This window comes from Poeciliopsis prolifica, unplaced genomic scaffold (genome assembly GCF_027474105.1).
Source record: "Poeciliopsis prolifica strain line A6 unplaced genomic scaffold, Auburn_PproV2 SCAFFOLD003, whole genome shotgun sequence".
NCBI classification, from domain to species: Eukaryota; Metazoa; Chordata; class Actinopteri; order Cyprinodontiformes; family Poeciliidae; genus Poeciliopsis; species Poeciliopsis prolifica.
Genome location: NW_026562378.1, coordinates 19,021,052 through 19,045,027, shown reverse-complemented (window position 1 = coordinate 19,045,027; position 23,976 = coordinate 19,021,052). Strand labels below are relative to the sequence as shown.

Below are 23,976 nucleotides of genomic sequence, written 5' to 3'. Positions count from 1 at the left end.
ATAAAACTGACCGCATGTGCCATTGCCTGGTTGTGCCTGGCTGAGCCGAGGCTGCTGTTGCAATGCATGTGTTTCTGTAAGGTTTTTTGTGGTTTTTACTCTCGTGATGCTACTTCTTTGTAGATCATTATGCTCCTTGTTTGAGCTAAGAAGCTCTTGCCTGTTTGCCTTTTGCCCTGTTTGTAAGCTTTGCTCAATGCTTGTTTTTTTCCTTGTACACACCCCTCACAGATGCACACTGTTAACCATGAAAGCTCTTCTGGGTTTCTGAGTCCTTGTCTTTGACAGCTGTTGCTTCCCAAATCTTATTTTACCTCTAGGAACCTTTCAAATTTTTATGATTCATGTGTGTGTTTCCTGTTGAAAACAAACATGTTTTATAGAGTATCTGTGTTTACATCTATACACTCTCTACCTGTAACCGTGGAGGTTTCTGCTTTGATCAGAAAAAAAAAATGTACCAGCAGACTTTAAACAGAGCTGTGGTTATTTTTTCAGCACTTTGGTTTAGTCCCACACAAATTTGATCCACTTTATTTTTGTCCTGTTTAAACCTCTATAAAATGCATGTCAACATTTTTGAACAAGAATGACTTCATCAAACTCCTTAAAGGAAACTATTCTTGACTTTATAACCCCTCTTAAGAAACAATATAAAGCTAGCTTATGGAGGTGTTTTAAAGTAATTGTGCCTGAGCTTAATTTTTATTTTAATATAGATAGACACTCTTTTACAGTCAGGTCTGCCAGATAACATCACCTCTCCTCATATATAACTCCTAACAGTCAGCTGACTGCTTATTATATTCCAGTTCATAAAGGGAAAGGGAAGGAAACTGCTAAAGTTTATATCAGCGTGTCAAAGCTTTGCAAAACTACAAATCTGCAGCAGATTTCTTGTTGATTGTTGAGTATTTCTAGTTTTATTCAGTTTTACTCAGATTGTTCCATCATGTAACTGGATGCAACAATCTGAATACTGAACTTGTCTATGGTTCAGTATCCACAGTTTTTTTCTGTGGAATGTAACTCCAAGTTATTCATTAAAAAAATTGCAAATTTTCTTACTGTTTTACAGACAGCAAACTCAAGTTTTTAAAAAAATATTTTTAACTGCAGGTTGCAGAGCTAAAATACTTGGGCACAATACAATATGACATGTCATTGTCTGGTGCTTGCAAAGCACCCAATCCATGAACACTATAAATTTCTCTTGGGACTGATTGGCTGTACCCTGAAGAGCAGACTGTACTTGCTGTGGTAGTGATAACGTTTTAAAATATAGTTGGTGTTTGAACTAATAAAATAGATAGTTTTACGTTGCCTTGAGTTTTTAGAGGAGGTCTGAAGTAGTTCTAGATTTTCCAGTTGTAAAGGAATTGTTCTTTGGGCTGCATTAGAGGAACAGAAAGTGCATAACACATAGATCAAGATAGAAATTGTTGACTGACTTTCAGGCGGGTAGCTTTTCTAACTTTCTAAAGTTAGAAATGTATTTGTGGCAGGAGAACAACTTTAATAAAATGTTTTTGCTGGATTCTTGATGTCGTCAGTCACTTTTGCACTTCCTGTTGGAAGATTACCACACATGCAGATTGTACATCAACACACTTGAAGCATTCTCCTTTTTAATATGGCTTTACTTCTCTTTGAAACATCATTTTTCTTTGGATAGACTTTTGTAAATGAGAGGACATTCATGGAAAATGAAGTTTTATTTTCTAAAAAAAAACATTCTGCAAGTTAAATCACTTGGTATTCAGATCCAAAATGGGGCTTTTGTTTCAGACCAAACATGCTACTTGTGGTTGCTGCCATCTCAGATGGCAGCAGCCTCCTACAGCACACACTGCAAACAATGCTCAATGGTGGGCTGAGGCAACACAAAAAGCCAAAATATGTTGACCCTGACTTTCAAACTCCTAATCTGATACACAGATATCTGATCTCCCATCCCAGAGGAGTTCAATAGCCTGCTGTGTACATCGTCATCATGGTAGCAGCCCTTGTGACTGTTACCTTCCTTTTCATTCTACAATGAATTATAGAATTATAAAATAAATATCATTTCAGCAAAAGCATCCATCGTCTTGAGTATGGACATCAAGGTCGTAGCTCTTTGAACTCAGTCAGATTATGCTCATTTAGGAGAATCATGCTGCTCAGGTGGGAATAACTGACTGCAAATCCACAGTATAATCTCATGCATTGCTTCGACCTTTGCTTCTTTGAAAGTAACAAATGCATTTTTGTTTTTCTGAGAACTGAAATGAGAAATTGGTACACTCAGCTCCTACTCTTGCTCTGTTCATGCCTGCAGACACTGGGATGGTGGAGGAATGAGTGTGCAGACTTCTTGGTTTCGCAGTGGATTAGAAGTGACACTTAGTGCAGGCTGGCTGTGTTTAAGTCTTGTTTAGTCTGACTGGGTCTTAGCTGAGGACTCAAACCATCATTAGGCAGTGAAATGACTCAATGTTGGGAGAGATACGTCGAGTAGTGCAGTGGCTACAAAAAGATGAGCAGAAACCTTTCAGAGAAAGATAGGAAACATGGAATGAGATAAAACCTTTTGTTTTCCTCAAGTGACTCGATTGGCTGATTTTGAGGGAGAGTTTGGAACCTCTGGGCCAAGGCGTGTTGTGGTCAAACCCTTTGAAAAAATAAACAGATACGTCTAACATAAACACAATTCTCTGGTTGGTCTGAAGCAGATTGACAAATGGCTCCACCCAGGACAGGGACAGCACAGCAGGCCTTGCCACATGCTCTTCTGCCGCTGTCCAGAGACGCCACACTGGTCCAATTTTTCATGCTCACACATCAAACTGTCCAATTAAAGGGACAGCATATCAGTGGGATGTCTTCCTGAGAAAGGTTCAACTGTGGAAGCGCTGGATGTCATTTTAAAAGCTTAAAGCCTTTGTCTTTTCCTTTGTAAACCCCCTCAGACATGCATGCTGTTCAACTGATGCAACAGAAAGCAATCGACGTGGGAGCAAATGAAATAAAAGCTGTACATTTTTTTAACAGTTGCACAAGAATAGAAGGAACCACAACAAAGCAAAGAAGAAAGACGACGATATGCAAGTGGAGATCACGTATACCTAAGTAACACGAGACGAATAATTAACTGGTTTTTGGTCAACGCCAAGCCATGAATCTTTGTCAAAACAACTGCTGCAGAGAGGAAGTAAATTATATTTCCTTAGAGTTAGCCTAATGGACTCTAAAGCAGGAATGCAAAGAGCTGGATTCAGACCTGAAGACTTAAGCTGCTAATTCAGCGTGTCATTTGTGTTTGAGATGCACTTTTCCTGGTTGATATCAATTCAGTTTTTTAAGCATTATGACACATAAATATGAAAGAAGTGTGTGCTCAAGATGGATGAGTTACAAAATTATCTCCATTGTGAGTCAAAGCGTGGGCCTCAGCCTGATTTTATTAAACTAAAAAAAAGTACATAATGCTCTTTATCAGACAAAAGTTTTGACGTTATTGATTTTGATTCATTGAATAAAAACAAATTCTTCAACTTCTCATTATATGTTTGTAGAATATATTACATATGAGGATGAATAATCCAAAAAGTTTATAAAGTTCCCATTTGCTTACTGGACATCTTTAATGTTTTTGTTAAACAAATAATAATGAAGGCTTACTTTAGAGGGCCAGATCAAGTCAAAGGAAAACACAGCTGATCATTTGATCAGTCAGTGACTGATCAAAAGACCAGTACTAATCTTTCTTATAAACATTTGTTTATAAGAAAGAGATAAAAAAAATTATTTTAATCAGACAATAAGACAGGATATAATTGTGTAGCTAATTTACTTGTGCTGTTAGGAAAAGGCTAACTTTTGTCAGCAGACTATGTTCACACTTTATTTCTTACCTTTTATGCAGTTTTTGTGTAATTTTGCTAACCTGTTTGTGTTGTGCTGTTTTTCAGTTGCAAATGTTTCTTAGTTAATTACAGGTTGAATAAAATGAAAATGAAAGTATTATTTTTTTATTGGACATGAGTTCAGAGATGAAAGCAACACTTTAATACTTTTAAGATTGAGCATGGGTGCATTAAGTGTAGGAGGAATGAATGGTTATTAGATACAGTTATCAGGAATAATTGCATTTGAAGTTTATTTTTGTTGACATCTAGAATTGTGTATGACTAAAGCAAAACAAATAAAAAAAATAGCAACTCTCGAGGAAACACAGAACAACTGAGCTCTAATGGATGGATATGGATGGATATGGATATATATGGATGGATGGATGGATGGATGGATGGATGATGGATGGATGAATGGATGGATGGATGACTTTGTTGTGTTCAGTGCAACAAACATGTAGCATTTCTGTTGGTTAGAAAAGCTTCGTTTAAAAAATAAAAATAAATTAAATATCACATCTCCCTTACTTCAGAGAGAATATCAATGTTTTGAACTGACTGCAAGTCTTAAAAACTCAAGTTTTAAAAACTTTCCCTGATATTTTCTTTGGGCCCCCTGGGTTTGAATATTCAAAGTGGTGCAAATTTTCAGGGGGAAAGCATATTACATTCCTATCTCTTATGAAGAAAAGATATATAAGTTTTTATTTCATTACTTATTTAAGCCATGAAATAAGCAGTGGCTTATTTCATGACCATGAGAAGGCCAGGAAATAAACCTTTTAGTGGCTTATTTGAAGAGGCTTGTCTTGAAATAAGCTATGAATATTTGAAAGCAAATTAATATTTGCTGCTAAAGTCCAGCAAATATTACATTTGCTTTAAAAGTAAAACGTATATATTTTTTTGCTCTCAGTGTCTGCTATAAACTGCATTTTTTTAAATCCACAATTAGCACACTTCATTTCAGAAATATATGACTTATGAAAACTCTTTGAATACTTGGCCTTGTCCGTTATCATTGTAGTTTTGACATATTCTATTGTCACCGAACACATCTTCAATTCACTAGGAAAAAACTGAAGGAATGTGAATTAAAACAGTGTACTAATAGCCCTATTACATATACAGAAAAAATAGAGTATTTGTGGTCTGTTGACTGGCACCAGTTAGCTGTTGCATTAAGCATTCCTGGTTGTGGTTTGCACTAATATAATGACATTACTTTCAAAACTGCAACAATATTGTTCCTTCAGGATGATTCATTATTAAAGTACAGAAAAGGGAACAATGGCAGTCAATGGTCAAATAATTGCTTGTTGGTTTAATGGTCTGCATTAGCTTGTTGTCATCTTACAGCACCAAGTCTGCTTTAAAAATGCAGAGTATTCCTGAATTATGTTCATTCACATTTCAAAATGACAGATTTTCACCACAATTATGGATTTTTGCAGAATTTAAATGATTTTCAAAAGTCATAATCAGATTACCTTTAATGTTTGACAGCAGAATTACCAGGCACTTTCCTTTGAGTTTATGCTCACCTCTCATTTCTACAGCGGAAACTAAACAACTCCACTAACCCACTCTGGAAAACAGAAATGTTTTTTTATTTCCTCAGATACATTGATCAAATGCATTTAGGCTTCTGCATGCAATGTTTGCAAACTGTATGTGGCTTCTAGCCATTTCTTTTGTTTGGATTTTGCCTGCGAAAGACTTCAAACAAAGCAGAAAATAAAGCTGGATAACGCAGTGTTCAAAAGTATATTTGCAGATGGGTTAACAAAGCTTGTTAGGGCTTGTTTAAATTCTGTCTAAGACTAATCGTGATATTATTTCCCATTTTAAATCACATATTTGTTTTGTTTGACACATTATTAAAAAAGAAAAGGGTAATGTTTGTAGTTCTGTATGAGAATAGACTCTACAAGTCACTGTCATTATTCTCTTTGTTTTTGCTAGAAATATGTTTCTTTGGAGCAAAATTTATACAACTTGATTAACAAATATTGCAAATATGTAAACCAGAATTCAGAGGAAAAGAGAAAAATTTCAGGTATAAAAGTAAAAAAAATCCAATTCTTTAAAAGCTAAGTAACTTCACTGAGGTGCTGACATATGTCAGAGAAATTTTGTCCTCCACAAAACCTTCAGCTTTAAGATGTTTAAAGTGTTTCTTGCATGTTTTACTTGCTTCAAGTCGCCTCACAGCAGCTTAATGAGATCAAGATCTGGGCTTTGACTCTGCCCTGGAGTTTCCATTTCTGAATTATCAGCCAGTCTGTGGTGGATTTACTGGTGTGTTTTGGGTCATGTAATGTTTTTACTGATTTTGTCACATTTTCCTCACACACCCACTGATGCTCAGCAGAATCAGTGATGGGGTCTATCCAATCATGAGCCATTTGAATGTGACTTTACATTGCAAAAGAAAAAACACATTTTATGTTGATTTTTATTACTGCAACTTTACATTCATTGTTGTAAAGCTTACCCTCTCCCAAATGCTTCCAATGCATTTATTTGCTTGAAGCTGTCTTATTTCCAGCTTGACTTGATGGATGTGGCAGATGAAATCAGTTTGATGGAAGAATTTAGAAATGCAGTTTATTCTTTAATACTTTATTAAAGCCCAACAGCAGACTGAAAGCAGTTTCTTGTGCTCGCCCACTGGCTGGCTGATATTATGGTGCGCTCAGACTTTAGCAGATTTCATTGGCCATTTTTATCATTCAGCCACCTAAAAATTTATGTTCCTCCATCATGCAGCAGATGGGCCATTACTGGAGGCATATGATAATTTGAGCTGTTATTTCAGTGCCTCTTTAGAGTGTTTCTGGAGGCCTGTTTGAGTTAATGTCTGGTGACACCTGTGCTTGTCCTGAAGAGAGAGCTGTTAAACCCTCACAGGCACAAAATGCAGAGCTGTCTTGGTTTGTTTGGTATTTTATTCATTAACAGGGTGGAATAAAAGTTCCATTTATATTTAGTTACAAACAAACCAAACTAAATATGGATGGATTTTTTAAGGTGCCTTCAATCTTGCCATGTTTCTGGATAGAAAAACTTGTGTCACATGTGTCTAAATGTGAAGACCATATGGATCACAAAGTCCTTTTATATATTTGAAGTATGTGTTCTGTTTGTGAAGTGCCTCCATATAGTAAAGTATGCATATCTATTGAAAAGAAGGGCACAAAATTCACAGTGTCCCACTGAGTCATGGCAGGGTGCATTACTATTGCCATGATGTTACATATCAATTTATATTTTTTCACATTTAAAGGACATATTTCAGAACTTTTACAACTTTTATTTGCAGTTGTGCAAATTAGACAAGTAGAAATGAGCAAATACCTGGAAATTTACAGAGGTCATCATACTAACTACTTCTCATTCCAATGATCATAAGAACGGTTGTAAAAGGCTTAATAGAGAAACGTTGCGATGACATGCTGATGGCATAGTGTCGGAGAGAGCAGGAGCTTGTTAAAGAAACAGAGGCCCAATTTCAAGCCGTCAAGGGAAAGTCAAATTTCAAAGTTGTGTTTGACCATGACATCATTTTCATAACATTGGAAGGCAACATAACTACTTGATTGTTCTATAAAATGGCACTGTGTGAATGGAAAATTCTTTACAATGCCACCTTAAATGCATGAATTTAAAACTATGAGCATGAAGCCACCTAGAACAACGTCAAAGATCGATGATGTGTTTTAAATACCGAACTCGGGCTGTAAAGCATTTTATCCAACAACAGCAGTGATAGTAAAGACTTGACCTCAAACATGAGTTTATGAAGTGAGGATCTATTTGTGTTTGCAAACATGGAGAAATCCACTCTACATTAGTGTAAGTTTGAATCTACAAGGTTAAAATTTCACTCACTTATGTTGGTCAGTAGGTCTTGTCGGATGAGTCCTGGTAGAGAACGACATATTCGAGATTACAGCTTTAGTAACTTCAAGTATGTGGTAAACAGCTTATGTCAGCTTGTGTAATTTTAAGTTAATATGACAAAGTTGAGCTTCTTCCTTCATGTTTTTAAAGCTGAAATACTTATGGGCTTTAAAACGTAATCATTTGATCGTTTTAACTCTCCTTGGCAGCTGGTCAGTAAAGGCATCTCGTTTGTGCCAGAGCACCTTGCTTTTCTCGATACGCAGCGTGCAGGCAGCCTACGCCCTGAATCGCTACAACAAGGGAGACGATGACCCAGAATCAAATTGACCTGAGCGCTTTAAATCAAGACTCCATCAGAGGAAATAAATTCTCGCCCCACCAGGACGCCCAGCGCCAAGTAGGACAAGTAATCCAGACAGAATAAAAACGTCCTCTTAGAGGACGCTTACAGAGAGAGGGATAAAGAAGTTAAAGCTTAATATGAAAGAAAGGATGAACGGAAGGAGGCTTGGCAGCTCCAGCGGTTGTTTTGATATTCTGATGTGTTTTTAAATTTCGCAGGATTGTGATCAGTTTCAGGGAAGACAGCAATTCAAACTGTGCTGATAAAGATTTTTATTTAGGGTGTTTAGGACAAAAATGACATTTATTTCACTTTTTAAAAAAGACAAAAATGCCAAAACGAGACTAAAATGAGGCTTAATGCAAACATAGGCACAGCCACTAACTTTAAATTGAGTATTGCATTTCTGATCACAAATTTATTTACTTATATTTCTTTTTTTTTCTATATGTTTTTTCCAAAACCATCACTAAAACATGGAGGTGGTAGCATCATATTGTGTTCCTCAGATGCTAAGGTAGTTAGAAATTTTGAGCAGTTCAGACTATTAGTCTTTTTTGACTCTGATGGACTTAAGATTAAGAGGGAATCAGTTTTCTGATATTTTTGAGTTCAATCATTCATCCACACCAATCATACAAAGTGAAATCTAAATGGACCACCAGCATGAGGTGGTCATGCTGCTTTTTAGGGGGATGCAGTGCAATGCTGCGTCGCTCGTTTGAGCATTTTCTGAAGGGATTTGTGGCTGAATGAGCTCTGCTTAGTTTTCTGCCATGCGTTCACACAGCAGCTACATTGTCCCTATTCTCTCCTTTGCTGCTGGTTGAGATGGTTTTAATCGGAATTTTGTTTTTGTGAAAGAAAAAAAATCTGTTGCTGTTTTTGCTGGGGAAATGATTTTGTGTATGTTGTATATACGTGTTGACTAATGACAACTCAAATCCACTCTGTGACACTGTTTTGTAAACCAGTGATGTAGAAATGGTACCTACCTTTGTGCAGAAGGTGTGATTTTTGTGCAGCTGTTTTGCTCTCTGAACAGACTTGCTTTGTGTCAGCTTGACTTCAGAGGCTTCAGCTTGACACGTCTGGGGGTCGTGTTTTGGCTAATGAACGCAGCGGTCAGAAAGGTCAAATTCTGAGTCTTAACATCTAGAACCAAGTCCTTCCTGTTCTAATGACCACGCGTTGCATCTCCAGATATTTGTGCAAGCTTTTCCAGCACTAGCTGGAAGACTTAAGATAATTGGTTGTATGTGATAATGAGGCAGCAGGGTGAAACTTCAGATATTAAAAGGATAAGGTCACGAAGATTTAAAGGATTGTGTCACACTTTAATAATAAAACGTTACACTTATTGTCAATTATTTTAACAATGTACTTACCAGCTTAAATGGAACATTATGAGAAGGTCACAATATGTCAGCTTGTGGCAGCTTTTAATCAAGCTGCTTTGTTTTTATGGTTTTGTTGAGGAAAGAACATGTTCTTCAGCGTTCAAACTTCATGTAACACTGCATTTTAACTTCATAACATTTTACAGCTTCACAGTCATTCTTCAATACATTACATTAGGAACTTTTTGCGATAGATTCAAAGAAAGGTGTGCATGATGGGGAATTGTTTTTCTGTGACATTTTAAAAAGTCTATGGGTAAAAATAAATGAGTAAATCTCTACACCAGCAGACCAAATTATGTTTTATATATGCATAGTGCAATTAAAAGAAATCATCAGGCAGTTGACCGAATTACTCATTCAGAACTAATAACAATTTACTGCTACCGATAAGGCATATTCTGTGTATTTTGGACAAATTAGTTTGTGTGGAAATGTCATAATGTTATGAAATGACTGCACAGTTGTATAAAAATATTATAAAGCTTCAGAGAAAATAATAATAATAATAAAATACAGCACCCTCTTTTATCATGAGGACCTACAGATTTCCTGTCTCAGCATTTTAGGTGTGAGATGATAAACAAAGAGGATGAATACTTAAATTCTGCAAAGGCCCAGTCTGCAGGCTGCATTATTCTTTGGATTAATATGGATTACTTCCTGGTGAAAGGTTAACCCTTTTGTGTTGATTGCAAATTCTTAATTTACATGAGAATGAGTTATGAAAATGCTGCATGTTTGTGATTGTATGGGTGCTGGATTTATCAGCAAAATACTGTTATTTGCCACAGTCTCTATTGTTGCATCTTTTGTTATGTTTGATGCATGTTGCTGTGTTTTAGGGCTCACGAATGAAAGCAGACATCGTTTTCTGAAAGTATTGGTGGTCCAACTAGGTTCAGCCAAGCTGTGTAATATTTTTTCTGAGAGTATCCTGCTCATTCTTAAAATGAAATTGGATAGCGCTCTTTCCATGCTAATGGCTTCATGAAATAATCTCATTGTTTTTTCCCCAGAGCTGCTGTAAAGAGTTGATATAAATCCTCAATTTCACATCGAGTCCTTGCACAAATCCAATTTTGCATTTCTTATTTTTTAGTGTGACTGACAGAAAAATTGTCTTAATGCAATAATGCAGTCCAGACAAAAGTCCATGAGGTTATTATTAAGGGAGCCAGCAGGATGTTTATATATATATATATAATATATATATATATATATATATATATATATATATATATATATATATATATACAGTGAAGAATCTTGTGCATCATTTGTGTGACAGCTGTAACTCTCTCAGTCAGTGGTCTTGGGTCTCGGTGGGATTTATAATCAGCTTGTGGCATTAGTGTTGCGAATAAATGAACTAATACGACCTGTAACCATTAGTGCTGACCTGGAACAAGGGGCGCAGAGATTCAGGGGGCAAAGGCATCATGGGAAGACGTCACAGTTTGTATCTGCTTCCTGTAATTTTGCTGAGTCTGCAAATAGACACACTCCAGTTACATTTTGTAATGACATGCACGGATTTGTACAACTATCATGAATAGACAGGCATGTAGATAAAACAGACAGAGACATGCTCTGTTGGACACACAAAGCCATTGTCTGCAACAGTGGAGGCTTCTGTTTCTGCACATGGAGCGTCCTGACACAGCAAACGCCTCTTCAACGCTAAATGTCACACAGTGTTACTAACATTAATATTGATGCAGAGAGCAGATGGTGTTTGAGTTTTTTATTGTTATTTTTAATTTTTGCTGTTTTTTGTGTAATCTTTACAGAACACCATTTAAGTAACTTGACAGCCATTTCTATGCTTTTTTAAAACTCAAAATGGAATATTTTAAGATATTTTCTAATTTTCTTATCATGGAAATGATTAATATTGGATCATTTAAAGACAGATATGTTTTATTGCAGTTTACTCTTTCTGTTTAATCAGAGTTTATTCAAGAAGCTCAGAAAGTCAAATGAACAAAGATATCAGTTGTGTGTAGAACCAAGGGTATCCAAGGTTTAAGTAGTATTTTAAAGAATAAGATAAAACAGTAAATTGCCTAAAAAAAGTAAGGTTTTTAAAAACGACAATGGTTTGGGACAAAGCTGATATCAGTGCTTGGCAGTCTGATGGCTGAAAATAATTTCACCATGTTTGGTTTGGTTTGGACTGGTCTCTGTAGACCTGAGAGGGCAAAAAATGACTTTGATATTTTAGGCTTGGTTAATTCAGGCAAAGAGAAAAAACAGCTATGCTTGAACTAAAAACAAATACAGGAAACAAGAATATAAGTGATGTGTGATATTTTTTTCATGCTCAAGCAACACTTTGAGTGAGATGTGAATTTCTAGTCCACCTTGCAAAAAATAAAAATATTGCAGAGCTTTTTTGATTAGTTGCACTTTTTACTACTTGGCTTTGTAGAAGCCTTTGCAATAACAGCCTTGGGCAGGAATATTCTGCCCTATGAACTTCAGAAAACACATTATTAAGACTGTAAAATTGCTTACAATATCTTCATTCTATTTTCACTCATATAAACATGCTGGATGAAGGTTTGGTTCTCTGTGGGTTCTAGTTTATCCATGACCTTACTTAAGAGCAATTTTAAAATTTGGTTTTAAATGCAACATAAAACGGTTACTGCTAAGGCTATGGCTATTACTACTACTGATCATAACAGTGATTTTGATGATTATGTTTACAGTTTGCTTGTCTGTTAGTGAACAAACTAACCTATGTTTTGCATATGTTTTCACATTTTCATAAAACCTTTAAAATGTTAACTACCATCAATTTTCACTACTGTTACATATCTAGTTGCAAGCCTGCAGTTGACTGCTTTATGGTAAGTCATAAAACAACACTTAATTATGATGGGTGGTGCTCCTTCAGTTTCCATGTCATGATGGTGATTGTGCACGATAACAGGCAGGGAGAGGCAAAGCTCGAGAAACAGCATTTATCTGGCATTCAAGAACTTTAAACTGTAAGAACTGTGCAATGAAAAATACTCCTGTAACTTTTTAAAACCTCACATTGATGACAGAAACCAACGTGACACTATAATAATCATCCTAATCTCAGTTTCAGTTGTAATTTATCAGGCTAATCCACCATGCTATTTCTTGGGAAATGTCATGTTTACTGTATTTTTTCCCAACCTACTACAGACTGCTTACAACCACAAGACGTACAGCAGAACATCCTGTGAACATAACACAGACACATGCTGCCTTCTGTTTTCTTCATGAGCAGCTGCTGATTGACGGGGTCACAGCCTCCATAAGGGGAGTCGTTTTAGTTTGGCAGCAGCATGTTTCTGCAGTTTGTACGTACCAAAAGGTCAGCTTTTTCACCGACTGGCTCTTTATCACAGTCAGAAGAAAGTTAGTAAGAAAACATTATAAAATGATGTCATGCATTCTTAATGGGATGGAAGTGACTGAATGAAGAGTCTGAAAAGATATGGGCTCCATTTGAAGTAATTTGAGTCTTTTTTTTAAAAAGAAATGTTCTTATAATTTGATAAATTTGAACTAAGATGGCCTTTTACCATTTACTCTGTTGCTCTCTCCATTGTTCTGTAACTCTGGTGGTGTTGTTGGCATCAGGAAGAAGTTTCCCCTTTCAGAGAAATGTCTTTTGAAAGCGTTTCTTTTTTCAGATGTTAAGGAGGATGTTTATGTGAAAATCAATATGCTTTTTGACCACAGCTCACACAGAACTTCTTAAAAAGTGTGTTTGAGTGCAGCTCCAGCACCATGTACTTTTCAGAATAAGTAATTGTTGTGAAGCTGCATTCGAGATGCATCAGATTTGAAATGTCTTGCTTATTTTTCCGGTTTGACATTTTAATCCAAACCCCTACAATTGTGGTGCTTTTCAACATGTTATTATCGCTGTCATGAACTGAATTTTTCTAAAGAAAATGTTAACTTGGAGAAATGTAATTTCAACGATTATGCCTAACATGCCCAATGATAGTCATACAACAATAACATTTAGTTTTTTGTGAATTTTTATGCTTTACTATAATTTTCTTTTAGCTCAGGGTCCAAAGTAAGTCAGTCACTGTTGTTGTAGTTCCAGGTTCATGCTGAGAAACAAAGTTTGACCCCAAAGGTTTTACCATAAAGATACACACCGAAAAGCAAAATAAAATATACTGTGTAACTGAAAAGCATTGACACATGTCATTATTTCAATACTGCCAACTTGTATCGGCACCCCCAAAGCAAGAGATCAATTAAACACTTCAAAAATGTAGAATAATTAAAGAGTTAATCAGTTAAAAACTATTTGCTTTATAAGAAATAACTAGTTTCCAAACTCACTGGCATGTACTAATTTTTATAAATGAAAGGAAACTGAACTTTTCTAATTAATATTTTACCTATTTGAGATTCTTGGATCTTTTAGGTACTAATTGCCGTCTTTCTTCTCTGTTATAAATATGTCATTGCCCTCAGGGTCATTTCTCTTTAAGAAATTTTAGCAGGTGTGGAATTTACTGATCAGATGTATGGTCAGAGCAATAATTAAAGAGCTAAAAACAACTCTATCTGTAACAATTAACACAGTGTGTTACAGTTTTGCATGCTTGCATATTAAATAGTAATATGCTGAGGTCACCAAATCTTTAGAGTGTTTATTTTGTGTGCTATGGACTTACTATCCTTTATTCCTGCTCCCAAATGAAAATTTCAGAATGTTTTCTTTTTTGTGCGTCCCCAGCCAATACTAATGGATCTTGATCAGTATTAACTATAAACATACTGAACACTTTTAAAAACAGCTTCTGCTCATTATAAATCAAAAGGTTTTATTAGAACAAGATTTAGAACGAGCTCTTTTCAATCCTGGATACTTTGAATAGATTTAATGACCTCATCGGGTTTATTTTTCGGTTCTCAAGACTAATAGGATCACTAAAACAGCACAGAGCGGACAGAATTTCAGCCGGGCAGTTAGTGTCCGTAAGAGGTTTACAGGAAATCCTGTGGTGCTTTAATGCTCATCTGTTTTTTGACGTACTCAATGCTATTATCTACGATTCTATAGTTTATTACCATACATGCGAAATCATATTTTTTTTAGATGGAAAGTCTGGATCAATTTCACTTTAGCTGATGTGTGAAAATATAAAAAATGTAAAAGTAAAGACGCCCTCGTGCACTTACTGTTTTAAGTTTCAATATCATAGTCTTAGTCTAACGAACAAGCAAGGACTGGCCTTCATATATGTGGAAAATCATTCAGGATAATTGTCAGGGAGATGAAAATGGATCATAATGACATGAATGCTTTGCGAGCCCCTGTAATCTGCTGTGTTTTGTTCAGTTTCATCAATCAGCAAATTTAGCTACAATAAAAAGCTCTACGACTGGAAGAAAACACTGGCTTAGCAATGGTGCATTCCTACTGTGTGTTTAGGGGCCTTTTTCTGTTTCACAATAGACTTTCTTTTTACAGTTTTAATCTTGGAGAAACAGGCATACTTAACCAGCAGGTCAATTATAGCTGAGGTAAAAATATACCGCAACCTCAACAATTAGTGGTCCCCTGGTGAAAGGTCTTCAAAGAAATTCATCTTTTACTGCAAGAGCATGATTTCTCCCCAAAATGTTTTGGAAAAAAAAAAAAAAAGCTTTAATTCGAGTAAATTAATTCAGTGGGGAAAAAAAAACAAAAAACTTTTTGTTTATAGAACTGGTGCCACAATCGTTGGTCCCTCTGCTATAAAGAAATGTGCAAATAGGACAGTACTCTGTCATATATGCCTTAACATTTTATAAGGTTAAGGCATATGGAGAAAGGAATGTTTGATCGTTCCTCTTTGCACAATCTCTGGATTGTCCTGCTTCCTCTCACATGCTCTCTTATCAGCTCACCTCTCATGTGAGGATACAGATGAGGATACAGATGGCCATCAAAGTTGGTTGATTTTATCCACAATGAATCACATTTGTGTTGTTTTTCACTATCCTCCTAAAAGACTTGATGGTGACAGAATACACCAGATTTTGATTTTAAATATCCAGGGATTCTGAAGAGGACATGTTGAATACAGGCCCACAGTATCACCAGTCCTCCACATTTCCATATGTTCACATTTTCCTTTATGCTGGACTTCAGTTCTCAACAGCATGTAGTGCTTGTTTGAGGCGCTCCAACACAGCTGCTGGTTACCTACTCAGTGTGTTATTATGCTACCATGTTGGTAATGAGCCATTTATTTGATTGTGTTGCAAAGTATTCACTCAAATACTCAGCCTCACACCTGTCCTGAAGTACCTATGCTGTTCCAGTTAATGTAGAAAACTTGACATGCTTGAATTGGAGATGGAAGCACAGAATAGGCTGCTAAACAACATGTTGGCACGTTGATGAAGTCTAATGTTTGCTATGGAGACCTTGTGATGCCAAGACACTGTGTTTCTCCAGAGGTCAGCTTTGGATAAGATTTTATCTTCTTTTCTACACTCTCCCATAAGCTAACTTGTACCCTGACATGAGTAGCATGTTCTTCTGTCTTTCCCATTTTGAGCAGTAATGGGTCTTTGTGCCATATTTATACACCAGAGAACCAGGAAGTGAAAAACACACTCAGTGAGTGTTTTCTGATATGAAGGTAAATATTAACATTTTTCAGTGACATCAATTTTATGGTACTTTGTTAAAAAAAGTATATCCTCTTGTGAAGTTTATTTTCTTCATTGAGCTTAAATTATAGGTAGGAGTTTTCTTACTTTTACTTTTGTGATATCATGCCACTTAAATACTTTTATTTGCATACGTTTTATACATCATTGCCATGGGTGCCAATAAATGTCAAAAACATAGTAAAAAGGAAAGAAAAGGGGAAAATATGTAGAGGGGCTTTTTTAATTTTACTATTTCAATATTCATTATTGTCTGCAGCGATGTTTGCATTCTGGTTGACCTTGGTCATAACAAATCTTTGTTCTGTAGCTGCCAATTTATGGAGGCAGATTAAACAAAACAGCCATTAAAAATGCCCAGCAACTGTTCTTCTGAGGTTTCTTTGAGCAGGAACTGTTTACTGATAGACGCAGCCTTGTGCCCAGGGTCTGACCTGCTTTTTTTGGAGGATAATCAGCATTGCATTTAGGTTTGGGCTTTTACGTAATAATACGAAAGTGAGTGCATGGGAACGTTCATGGCTGCAGCCAGGGAGCTGATTGAGGTCAATCTGTGATTTGCTGCCTTTGCCTCGGGTAACGGCTGTGCTGTCGCTGCAGGGCTTACAGTTACCTACAGCTCCCCTGTTTTACATAACATTAAAAAGCTCATTTTTGCCTCTTGCCATGACATCATGTCAGGCTTTTTATTGTCTCACATCTTTTTTGAAGCACCATTAAAGAGCCAGTGGCAAAATAAACTGCTTTTGAATTTACAAATTACTTCCAAATTCTTGTATTACCTGCAGGGGAAACAAAGCTGTGCTGTCTAAATTTAACTCCTCACCTGTTTTTAATCTAACGGAAACAAAGCTGCATATCAGCATGTGGGCCCATCAGTCGAGTCATCAAATGGAAATTTCTTTTTACTCCCCGTGTCGCAGCATGCGATCATGCTGCTGTTTACTTCAGCTCTTTGTCTGCCGCTGTGTGGTTACAAAATGTTTAGCTTGCCAGATGGAAGGAGGTTATTGTTGAAAAAAGAAATCTGTTCTTGGAAAACTTTGTTAGTCTCATCCTACACGCTTAGGTTTCAAATGTGTGGGTAGTCTTCAGATAGTTTATCAGGTTTTTAAAGCTTGAAAGCAATGGTAGCAAATAAACCCTTACGTAAAATAGGGCCTGTTTTCATATTTCATCAATATATTAGATATTTCTTAGGTAGAAGGTGTTGGTCCCCTGCTTCCTATTTTTTCCTCACCATCAGACTTTATTACATCTAATCATCCTTTGGAGTTGTAGTGTTGTGCATATTGATGCTGCAGTAATGATTTATTTTCAGTTACTTTGAGCAGCTTATGAAGAAGTGGCTTTAAATCAATTCTAAAGCATTTGTTGGCTTGAATTCTTTTTTTTTTTATTGACTGAAGTTGTATTAAAACCATGATTAGGTGACAGTAGGTGTTTGATGTATTGGCCATCCTTCATCTACTGAGCAGTTTCCATTATTGTTCTATTTATGTAGAAATTAGAAAGGAACTGAACATTTGTTGTGATATCAGCAAGTGATTTTTGTTTTTAGTCCTCACAACAATTTGGTACGGTGAAATATTATATATGTATTTTGATGTGTAGTAAAAAGAAAATAAAAAAAGTGAATACTTTTGCAAAGTGAAGCAATATCACCAAAACAGAAACAGCAAAATGTAACATTCGAGGAACCTTCTGACAAACAACCTTATCATGTTACCAACCACAAAAACCAGAGAAAGGAGCAGGCAGATTGTTTCTCCAGTGTTTCTTCTACTTAGCATAAAGTTCAGCACAGAAATGCTGACTCAGATAGTCTTCTTGAATTTGGTCTGAAATTTTGATCTCTTTAAATTTTAGCACATGATTTATTATTTAAGCAGAAAGCAGATTCTGAAAGCAGATTCTGTCAATAAATGATGAACACATGTCAGCATTCATTACTGTAGGAAGTTGATACTTGTTTATTAGCTACCAATGATGCAAAAAATCATTTTGATTCCAACAACGATGTCGACTGATTTTGAATATCAGCAACGGATTAATGCTCAAGCTATTCATCTGTTTGAGTCTGTTTCTGTCTTTCGTTCTTTTTTTGTGGCTCTGGCTTCACTTTCACTTGCGTGTTTGTGTGTGAGTAACATCATTACCTCTGCTCTGATTCCCTCTGATTCGATCAGCAGTCGCTCCTGGTTTTTGAATTCCCAGCATTGATGGTTTTGACCATCAAAGACAGTTACAGCAAACACTGACCGCCTCCTTGTTCGCCACTCCTCCTGCCTGAAGTTAACTCACTTTGTCTGCTCTGATCACCATGCAGCGGTGACAATTTTAACCTCTTCAAATAAAAGAAAATAGATCATCTTATGTGAGATGTTTCATTGTCAGCAGGTTTGAGTGACAGAAATGTATTTGTCTGCATTAATTCACAATAATGCATTGGTTCTCATTCAGAGACTTTTTTATTGTTTGGGAAGCTCATTTAAAGTCAGTGGGCTTTTAAATGCCCGCAGCATAGACCGCCGAAGAGTATCTTTCTTTTTGAGCCCTACATTTTCTGAATAACATCAAAGATTTAGAAATTCACCTCAAAGCAATTTGTTCTTTGTTCTTGAACAATATAAGAGAAACATTGTCTCGGCTGTGTGTTTCTCATTTTCTCTGATTAAGCATGAAATATACTCCAGGTGAATTCAGGTGCAGAGCATGTCTGTGACCTTTTCTTAGCACCGAACATCATTTTCCAAACAGTTTATCTCACTCAGCATGGTGCTTTCCTCTTTAGTGCTAATGGAGCATTAAGATAGACTCAGGAGTCTGCTTTTATGCTGCAGAATGGATGAGAGCACAAAAAGGAAAATAACTATTTAAGAGTTCAGGTAATATGTTATGCTTTTTTCTTGAAATAGTGTGTGATGCTTTATAGGATTTAATAATATTAAATAAACAAGATGATATTAAAGAGAAACAGAATGCGGAGAAGTAGTTGCCTAAAATCTAAAAATAATTCTTGGATGTCGTTGCTTTATGTTAGCAGTTTTTTTCTTTAATCTCTTTTAATTAATTTTCCAATTTAAAGATTTAAAGATTTAAAGATGAAAGATTTCAAGTGTTTTTTTTTTTTTGCTTACCCTTACATTTTCAAGATAAAGTGCAAAAGTCACAGGCCTTTTCTCTGCTTGTATGATGCATATATAAACACAAAAAATCAATTCTCACATTTTTTCCTGCACCTTGCTAAGCAGCTGGCTGAAAAAAGGCTCCTACACTTTCCCTAATTTACAAGAATGTTAGCTTGTTTATGGCTGCAGAAAACAAAAATCTTTGAAAAAACCCCCGCAGGATCTCAATTTGACTATATTAATACTGCTTTACAACAGCATAATATTAACACTTTCAAAATATTATCTGTTAATATCTTATTCTTTTTTCTGTTGCCTAACAAACTCAAATTGAAGTTCCTTTAATTTGATTACAAATTTCTATACAAGTGATTTAAACATCACTTGTAAGTTGAAATGACTGTTTGTTGCATAAGTCCAGTTCGAATCCAAACTATTAAAATAGTAAGTTTATTTTTATTTATCAGCTTTTACATCTTATGCATAGCAGACCACAAAGTTGTTCACTTAACCAGGACAAAATACTGTAACTACTTAAACCAGATATAATTATTATTATTTTTATTTCTTGTAGAAATGTGATTGTGTACTAGACGTCTTGTACAGATCTAGTACACAAACTGCATTTATGTACTAGATCATAATTCTGCTGAAAACAGAATTCAAGCAGAAATAATTTGAGACCCTGATGCTAATCTTTATGTGTTTGGCCTGGAGGTTGTGATCCAGGTCCTCATGAATCATTTGCAATGTCAAATACATTTGTTGCGTAAAAGCTTTTGTGTCTCCCTCAGAGTTATTTGAACATTGGGTTTTGTTAGGAAAAATCAAGGACATTCTCACATCTTGACCCTGAAAAAAACTTAAGTTATAGTTCAATTTGTGGATCTTTTGATTGTTTTTACTGTAGGTTCAGAATAAAAAGGAAACCTGACATAGACTTTGTGCATCGTTAGCCCCACATAACTGAAAATTATGCTGTGGGAAGTGATTGTTCAGCGTGTTTCCTGTCCATGTTTTCAGCAGTTAGGTAGGAGGTCTAGAGGAAACATGAGTCTGACGGCAGACTCGAGGCGGTTATTGGTTGCTTTGTGAAACAATTCGTCTCTTAATACTGGGTAACTGGGTGGTTTTTATTACTGAGCAGCTGCAGACTTGAGGAAATGTTCATCAGCTTTTCTACAATAGTGATTTCGGCATTTGTGATTGGTAAGGGGCATTTTGTTTAGTTTTATGGCTTTATGTTTCAGATGTTTACTTTCCTCCATATAGTTTGATTGATCTCTCTTCAGCTTCCCTTGAAGCTCTTACTTGCCACAAACACTTTTGTGGACTTACTGTCATAGAGGACAGAAAACTATTTTTCTGAATTAGAAAAATAAATCTCCTCTGCTGCTCTTCTGCTCCTCGGCATAGCACTCTTCCCTCCGGCTATAATTTTTTCTGTGCTGTGCTTCCAGCTCTAGGGAAGTGGTTAACCATGATGAAGAATAGCTGTCAGATCCGTAAAAGCTCACAAAGTGAACAAAAATTTGTAGTAGCCATCAGTGATCAGTTTAGTAATAAAGATTAATAATTTTTCTATTTTGTTGTAAAAAGGATCCCCCCCCCGAAACCATATTTCTCTCTGTTCAGGAGGAAAAATCCAGAGTTTTAAGGTAGACTTTCAATAAGTGAGAAAGCAATTCAATATTTATTTATAATTAGCAATCAGGGGTGTTAGACTTACAAGCATCAGTCTAACACCCCTGATTACAACCAGTGCAACAAGTCAGTTTCATGCCAAGACGTTGGGACAATCTGTTAAAATTTCACAGCCATGAGTCTTGGACTCCACATATCTGAGTTTAAAGAAAATTACCTCATTGGAAGAAAATAAACATCCAATTTTCCTCTTTATATAACACATGACTGACAGAAAACTGACTGGACAAATCCTCGAACACACCTTGCCTATGGTGACATAAAATATGTCCAAATTTCAGCAAGAAAATAAAACAAAAGGCATAGAGCCAGAGGTACAATGTTTTAGATTGATACATATTCATGGCCCAGTTAAAATATGTTGCAATTCCTGAAAATGTATGCACACAGACCCACTCCATCTGACTGTAAGGGTCTAGAAATGCAAAACTACTGGGGGCATACCATAAAGAACCTCCTGCTGAAATGTGAGTGAAAGAGGTTAAACTCAAAGGGACTGAAAACAAATGCATGCCGCACTTTCCAGACTACTATTGGGGGAAAAAAATAAACCCATATTACTTTTGTTTTGGTTCATAATTCTGTATTATTTTGAATTGACCTATCACATAAAACTCCTGTAAAATCCGATGAAGTTTGTAGTTGTGACATGACAAACTTTGAAAAAGGTCAAACAGCTTGAATACTCTTACAAGACGGCATATCTCAGGTATTTATGAACATTCTCTGTGTGATATCTAATACGTTTTTTTCTCTCTGCCTGCTCTCCCAGGTCGTTTACTGGTGATGAAAGGATGATGATGAGGATAAAGGGAGGAGGCCATAGCCGAAGGTGTCGACCTCGCTAGAATCCTACCTTCCCAGCAACCCCTACCCCCCCATCACTATCCTCATCATCCGCCGCTGCTATCTATCCGACCCGGCAGCATGGCCAACCACCTGGAGCTGATCCAGGAGCTGCAGCAGCTGGACAAGGTGCCCAGCCTGGAGAGGCTGCGGGCGGCTCAGAAGCGCCGTACTCAGCAGCTGAAGAGGTGGGCCGTGTACGAGAAGGAGATGCAGAACAAGAAGAAGAAGGCCGACAAGAAGAGTCGTAATTTGAACAGCCTTCAGCAGTCAGAGCCCAAGAGACGGGTGTCCTTTGCTGCTAGCGTGGCTCTTCTGGAGGCTTCAGCCAGGAACGATCTCGATGAAGGTAACTGATGTTGTAAATTGCAGAAATTAATAGACGTTAGAATGATTTCTTTTATGAAAAACTGTGGCTTTCATCATTTATAATCTTCTATTCTTCTACTGTAAGTGGGTCTTTAATCATTTATATTTTAGGAGAGTTTTAAACTGTGCATTTTAAAATAGTGTGGGGTTTAGTCAACAGACAAACCAGTGAAGCTCCTATTTTTTTAACTTTTACAAACATAATAAAAATACGAAAATGTGCAAAAATCAGGCCAGACTTCACAAATGTAATGGCCATGGATTTTATAGATCTGACTTAACTTTATATTAGAAAAATATATTTATAAGGCAGTTTCCTTTAGCACACTGCAGGATCTGAAGAGAGCCTCAGAATGTTGTCTGCTCATTATTTACTGAAAATAAAGATGTTATAGCATGTCTGCAGTGCACGCAATTTAAATATCTTCTTAAACCTTCATTTTTAAACCTCTCACTGTTGCTCAAAATACTTAACTTTTGATTTTTCTGTAATGACACCCAAAGATTTAAGTGTTAGCCCTTATGGAAGTGTTCATGCATGATTCATTCACTGATTGGAAAATAAAAAAATCATGTTTTTGTTATCTGGTCATTGATCTGAAAATCACCCAGTTCCAGTCAACAACAGGTCTCTCACTGCCACTTGTGTTAAAATGTCCTGTCATGTTTTGTTCCTGAACTGAGCACCTCGTTCATTTCAGAGGTATCAAAATGTCAGGAAAACAATTAGCTCAGCTCGCACGCTGAAAACGCTTCTGGAAATTTGTTCTGCCACAAGTCCGCTTTATCATTGTGAGAATAATGGAGTTGTCACACTGAGATGAAACTCTGCGAGTCTTTTAATTAAAAAATCCCCCTCTGTTTGGAGATAATAATTGTTTTCCTCCAGGAGAGACTGTCCCATGATGCTTTGGCAGCGAGTCTGTGATGCCTAAATGATAACACGCTGCTATCTTTCATATACAACATCTAATTTAATGTCATTTTAACTTGAAAGTGGTTTGATGTCTTTTAATCACAACAAAACAAGCCTACAGTGGCACTATTATCCTTTCTGTTTGCAAACTGTCTCAACAGATTTCGAAGCCACTGCAAGGCTGCGTTATTTACGTAATAATTATAATAACAGGACAGACTGCATTTACTTGTAGAAACATGCACATCAGCTGAGGAATGTGAAATGCCGTTTGTGGTCGAGACCCTGTGGTTGTTTGTTACTAGAGTTGTGGTGTCGAATTGATTTTTGGAAATGATTTAGGGAACATTTAAAGAGTGTTGTTGGGCTGCTCTGCTGGGTGCAATTCACACAAAGTCACTTTAGGGCTTTTAGCCTATTAGCTGCAACTTTCCTTTGAGTCTTCAGTTTGGCCTGGAAAAACCACGCAAGGCTAATTAATAATCTATGTCCACTTCCTATGAGGGAAACATTTAGATGTAGGCACAGCTTTTTAGGAATTATTACCACACAAAAAACCAAAGGAAGATGATTTCAAAGCATTTAGCTCATCAGAGAGCTTTAAAAGCAACTCTTTCATAACAGGACAGACTAACAAGTCCTTTAAATTTGCTACATCATTTTTGTACATTTTTTTAAAAGACATAAAAAGGTAATATTTTATCAAAGTTCAACTTTGGTCCAACATACAGCACTGGCCAAATGAATAGAAATAGTTTTGTGTTGGGAAGCATATTGTGGTAGACCTTAC

At 36.3% G+C, this 23,976-nt stretch overlaps 1 protein-coding gene across 4 annotated transcripts in view; it reads left to right on the top strand.

The window, feature by feature from the left end:
* ppp1r16b (protein phosphatase 1, regulatory subunit 16B) overlaps positions 1 to 23,976 on the top strand; it is an 80,665-nt gene that overhangs the window by 7,888 nt on the left and 48,801 nt on the right. For 2 of the 4 annotated variants that reach the window (XM_055024566.1, XM_055024579.1), the window contains exon 2: positions 21,828 to 22,250. In XM_055024566.1, coding sequence (XP_054880541.1) covers positions 21,983 to 22,250 — 268 coding nt within the window. In that variant the 5' untranslated portion in view covers positions 21,828 to 21,982. Of the gene's footprint in view, positions 1 to 20,468; positions 20,561 to 21,689; positions 21,724 to 21,827; positions 22,251 to 23,976 lie in introns of those variants that run through there. The other 2 variants (XM_055024561.1, XM_055024572.1) reach the window with 2 other exon arrangements.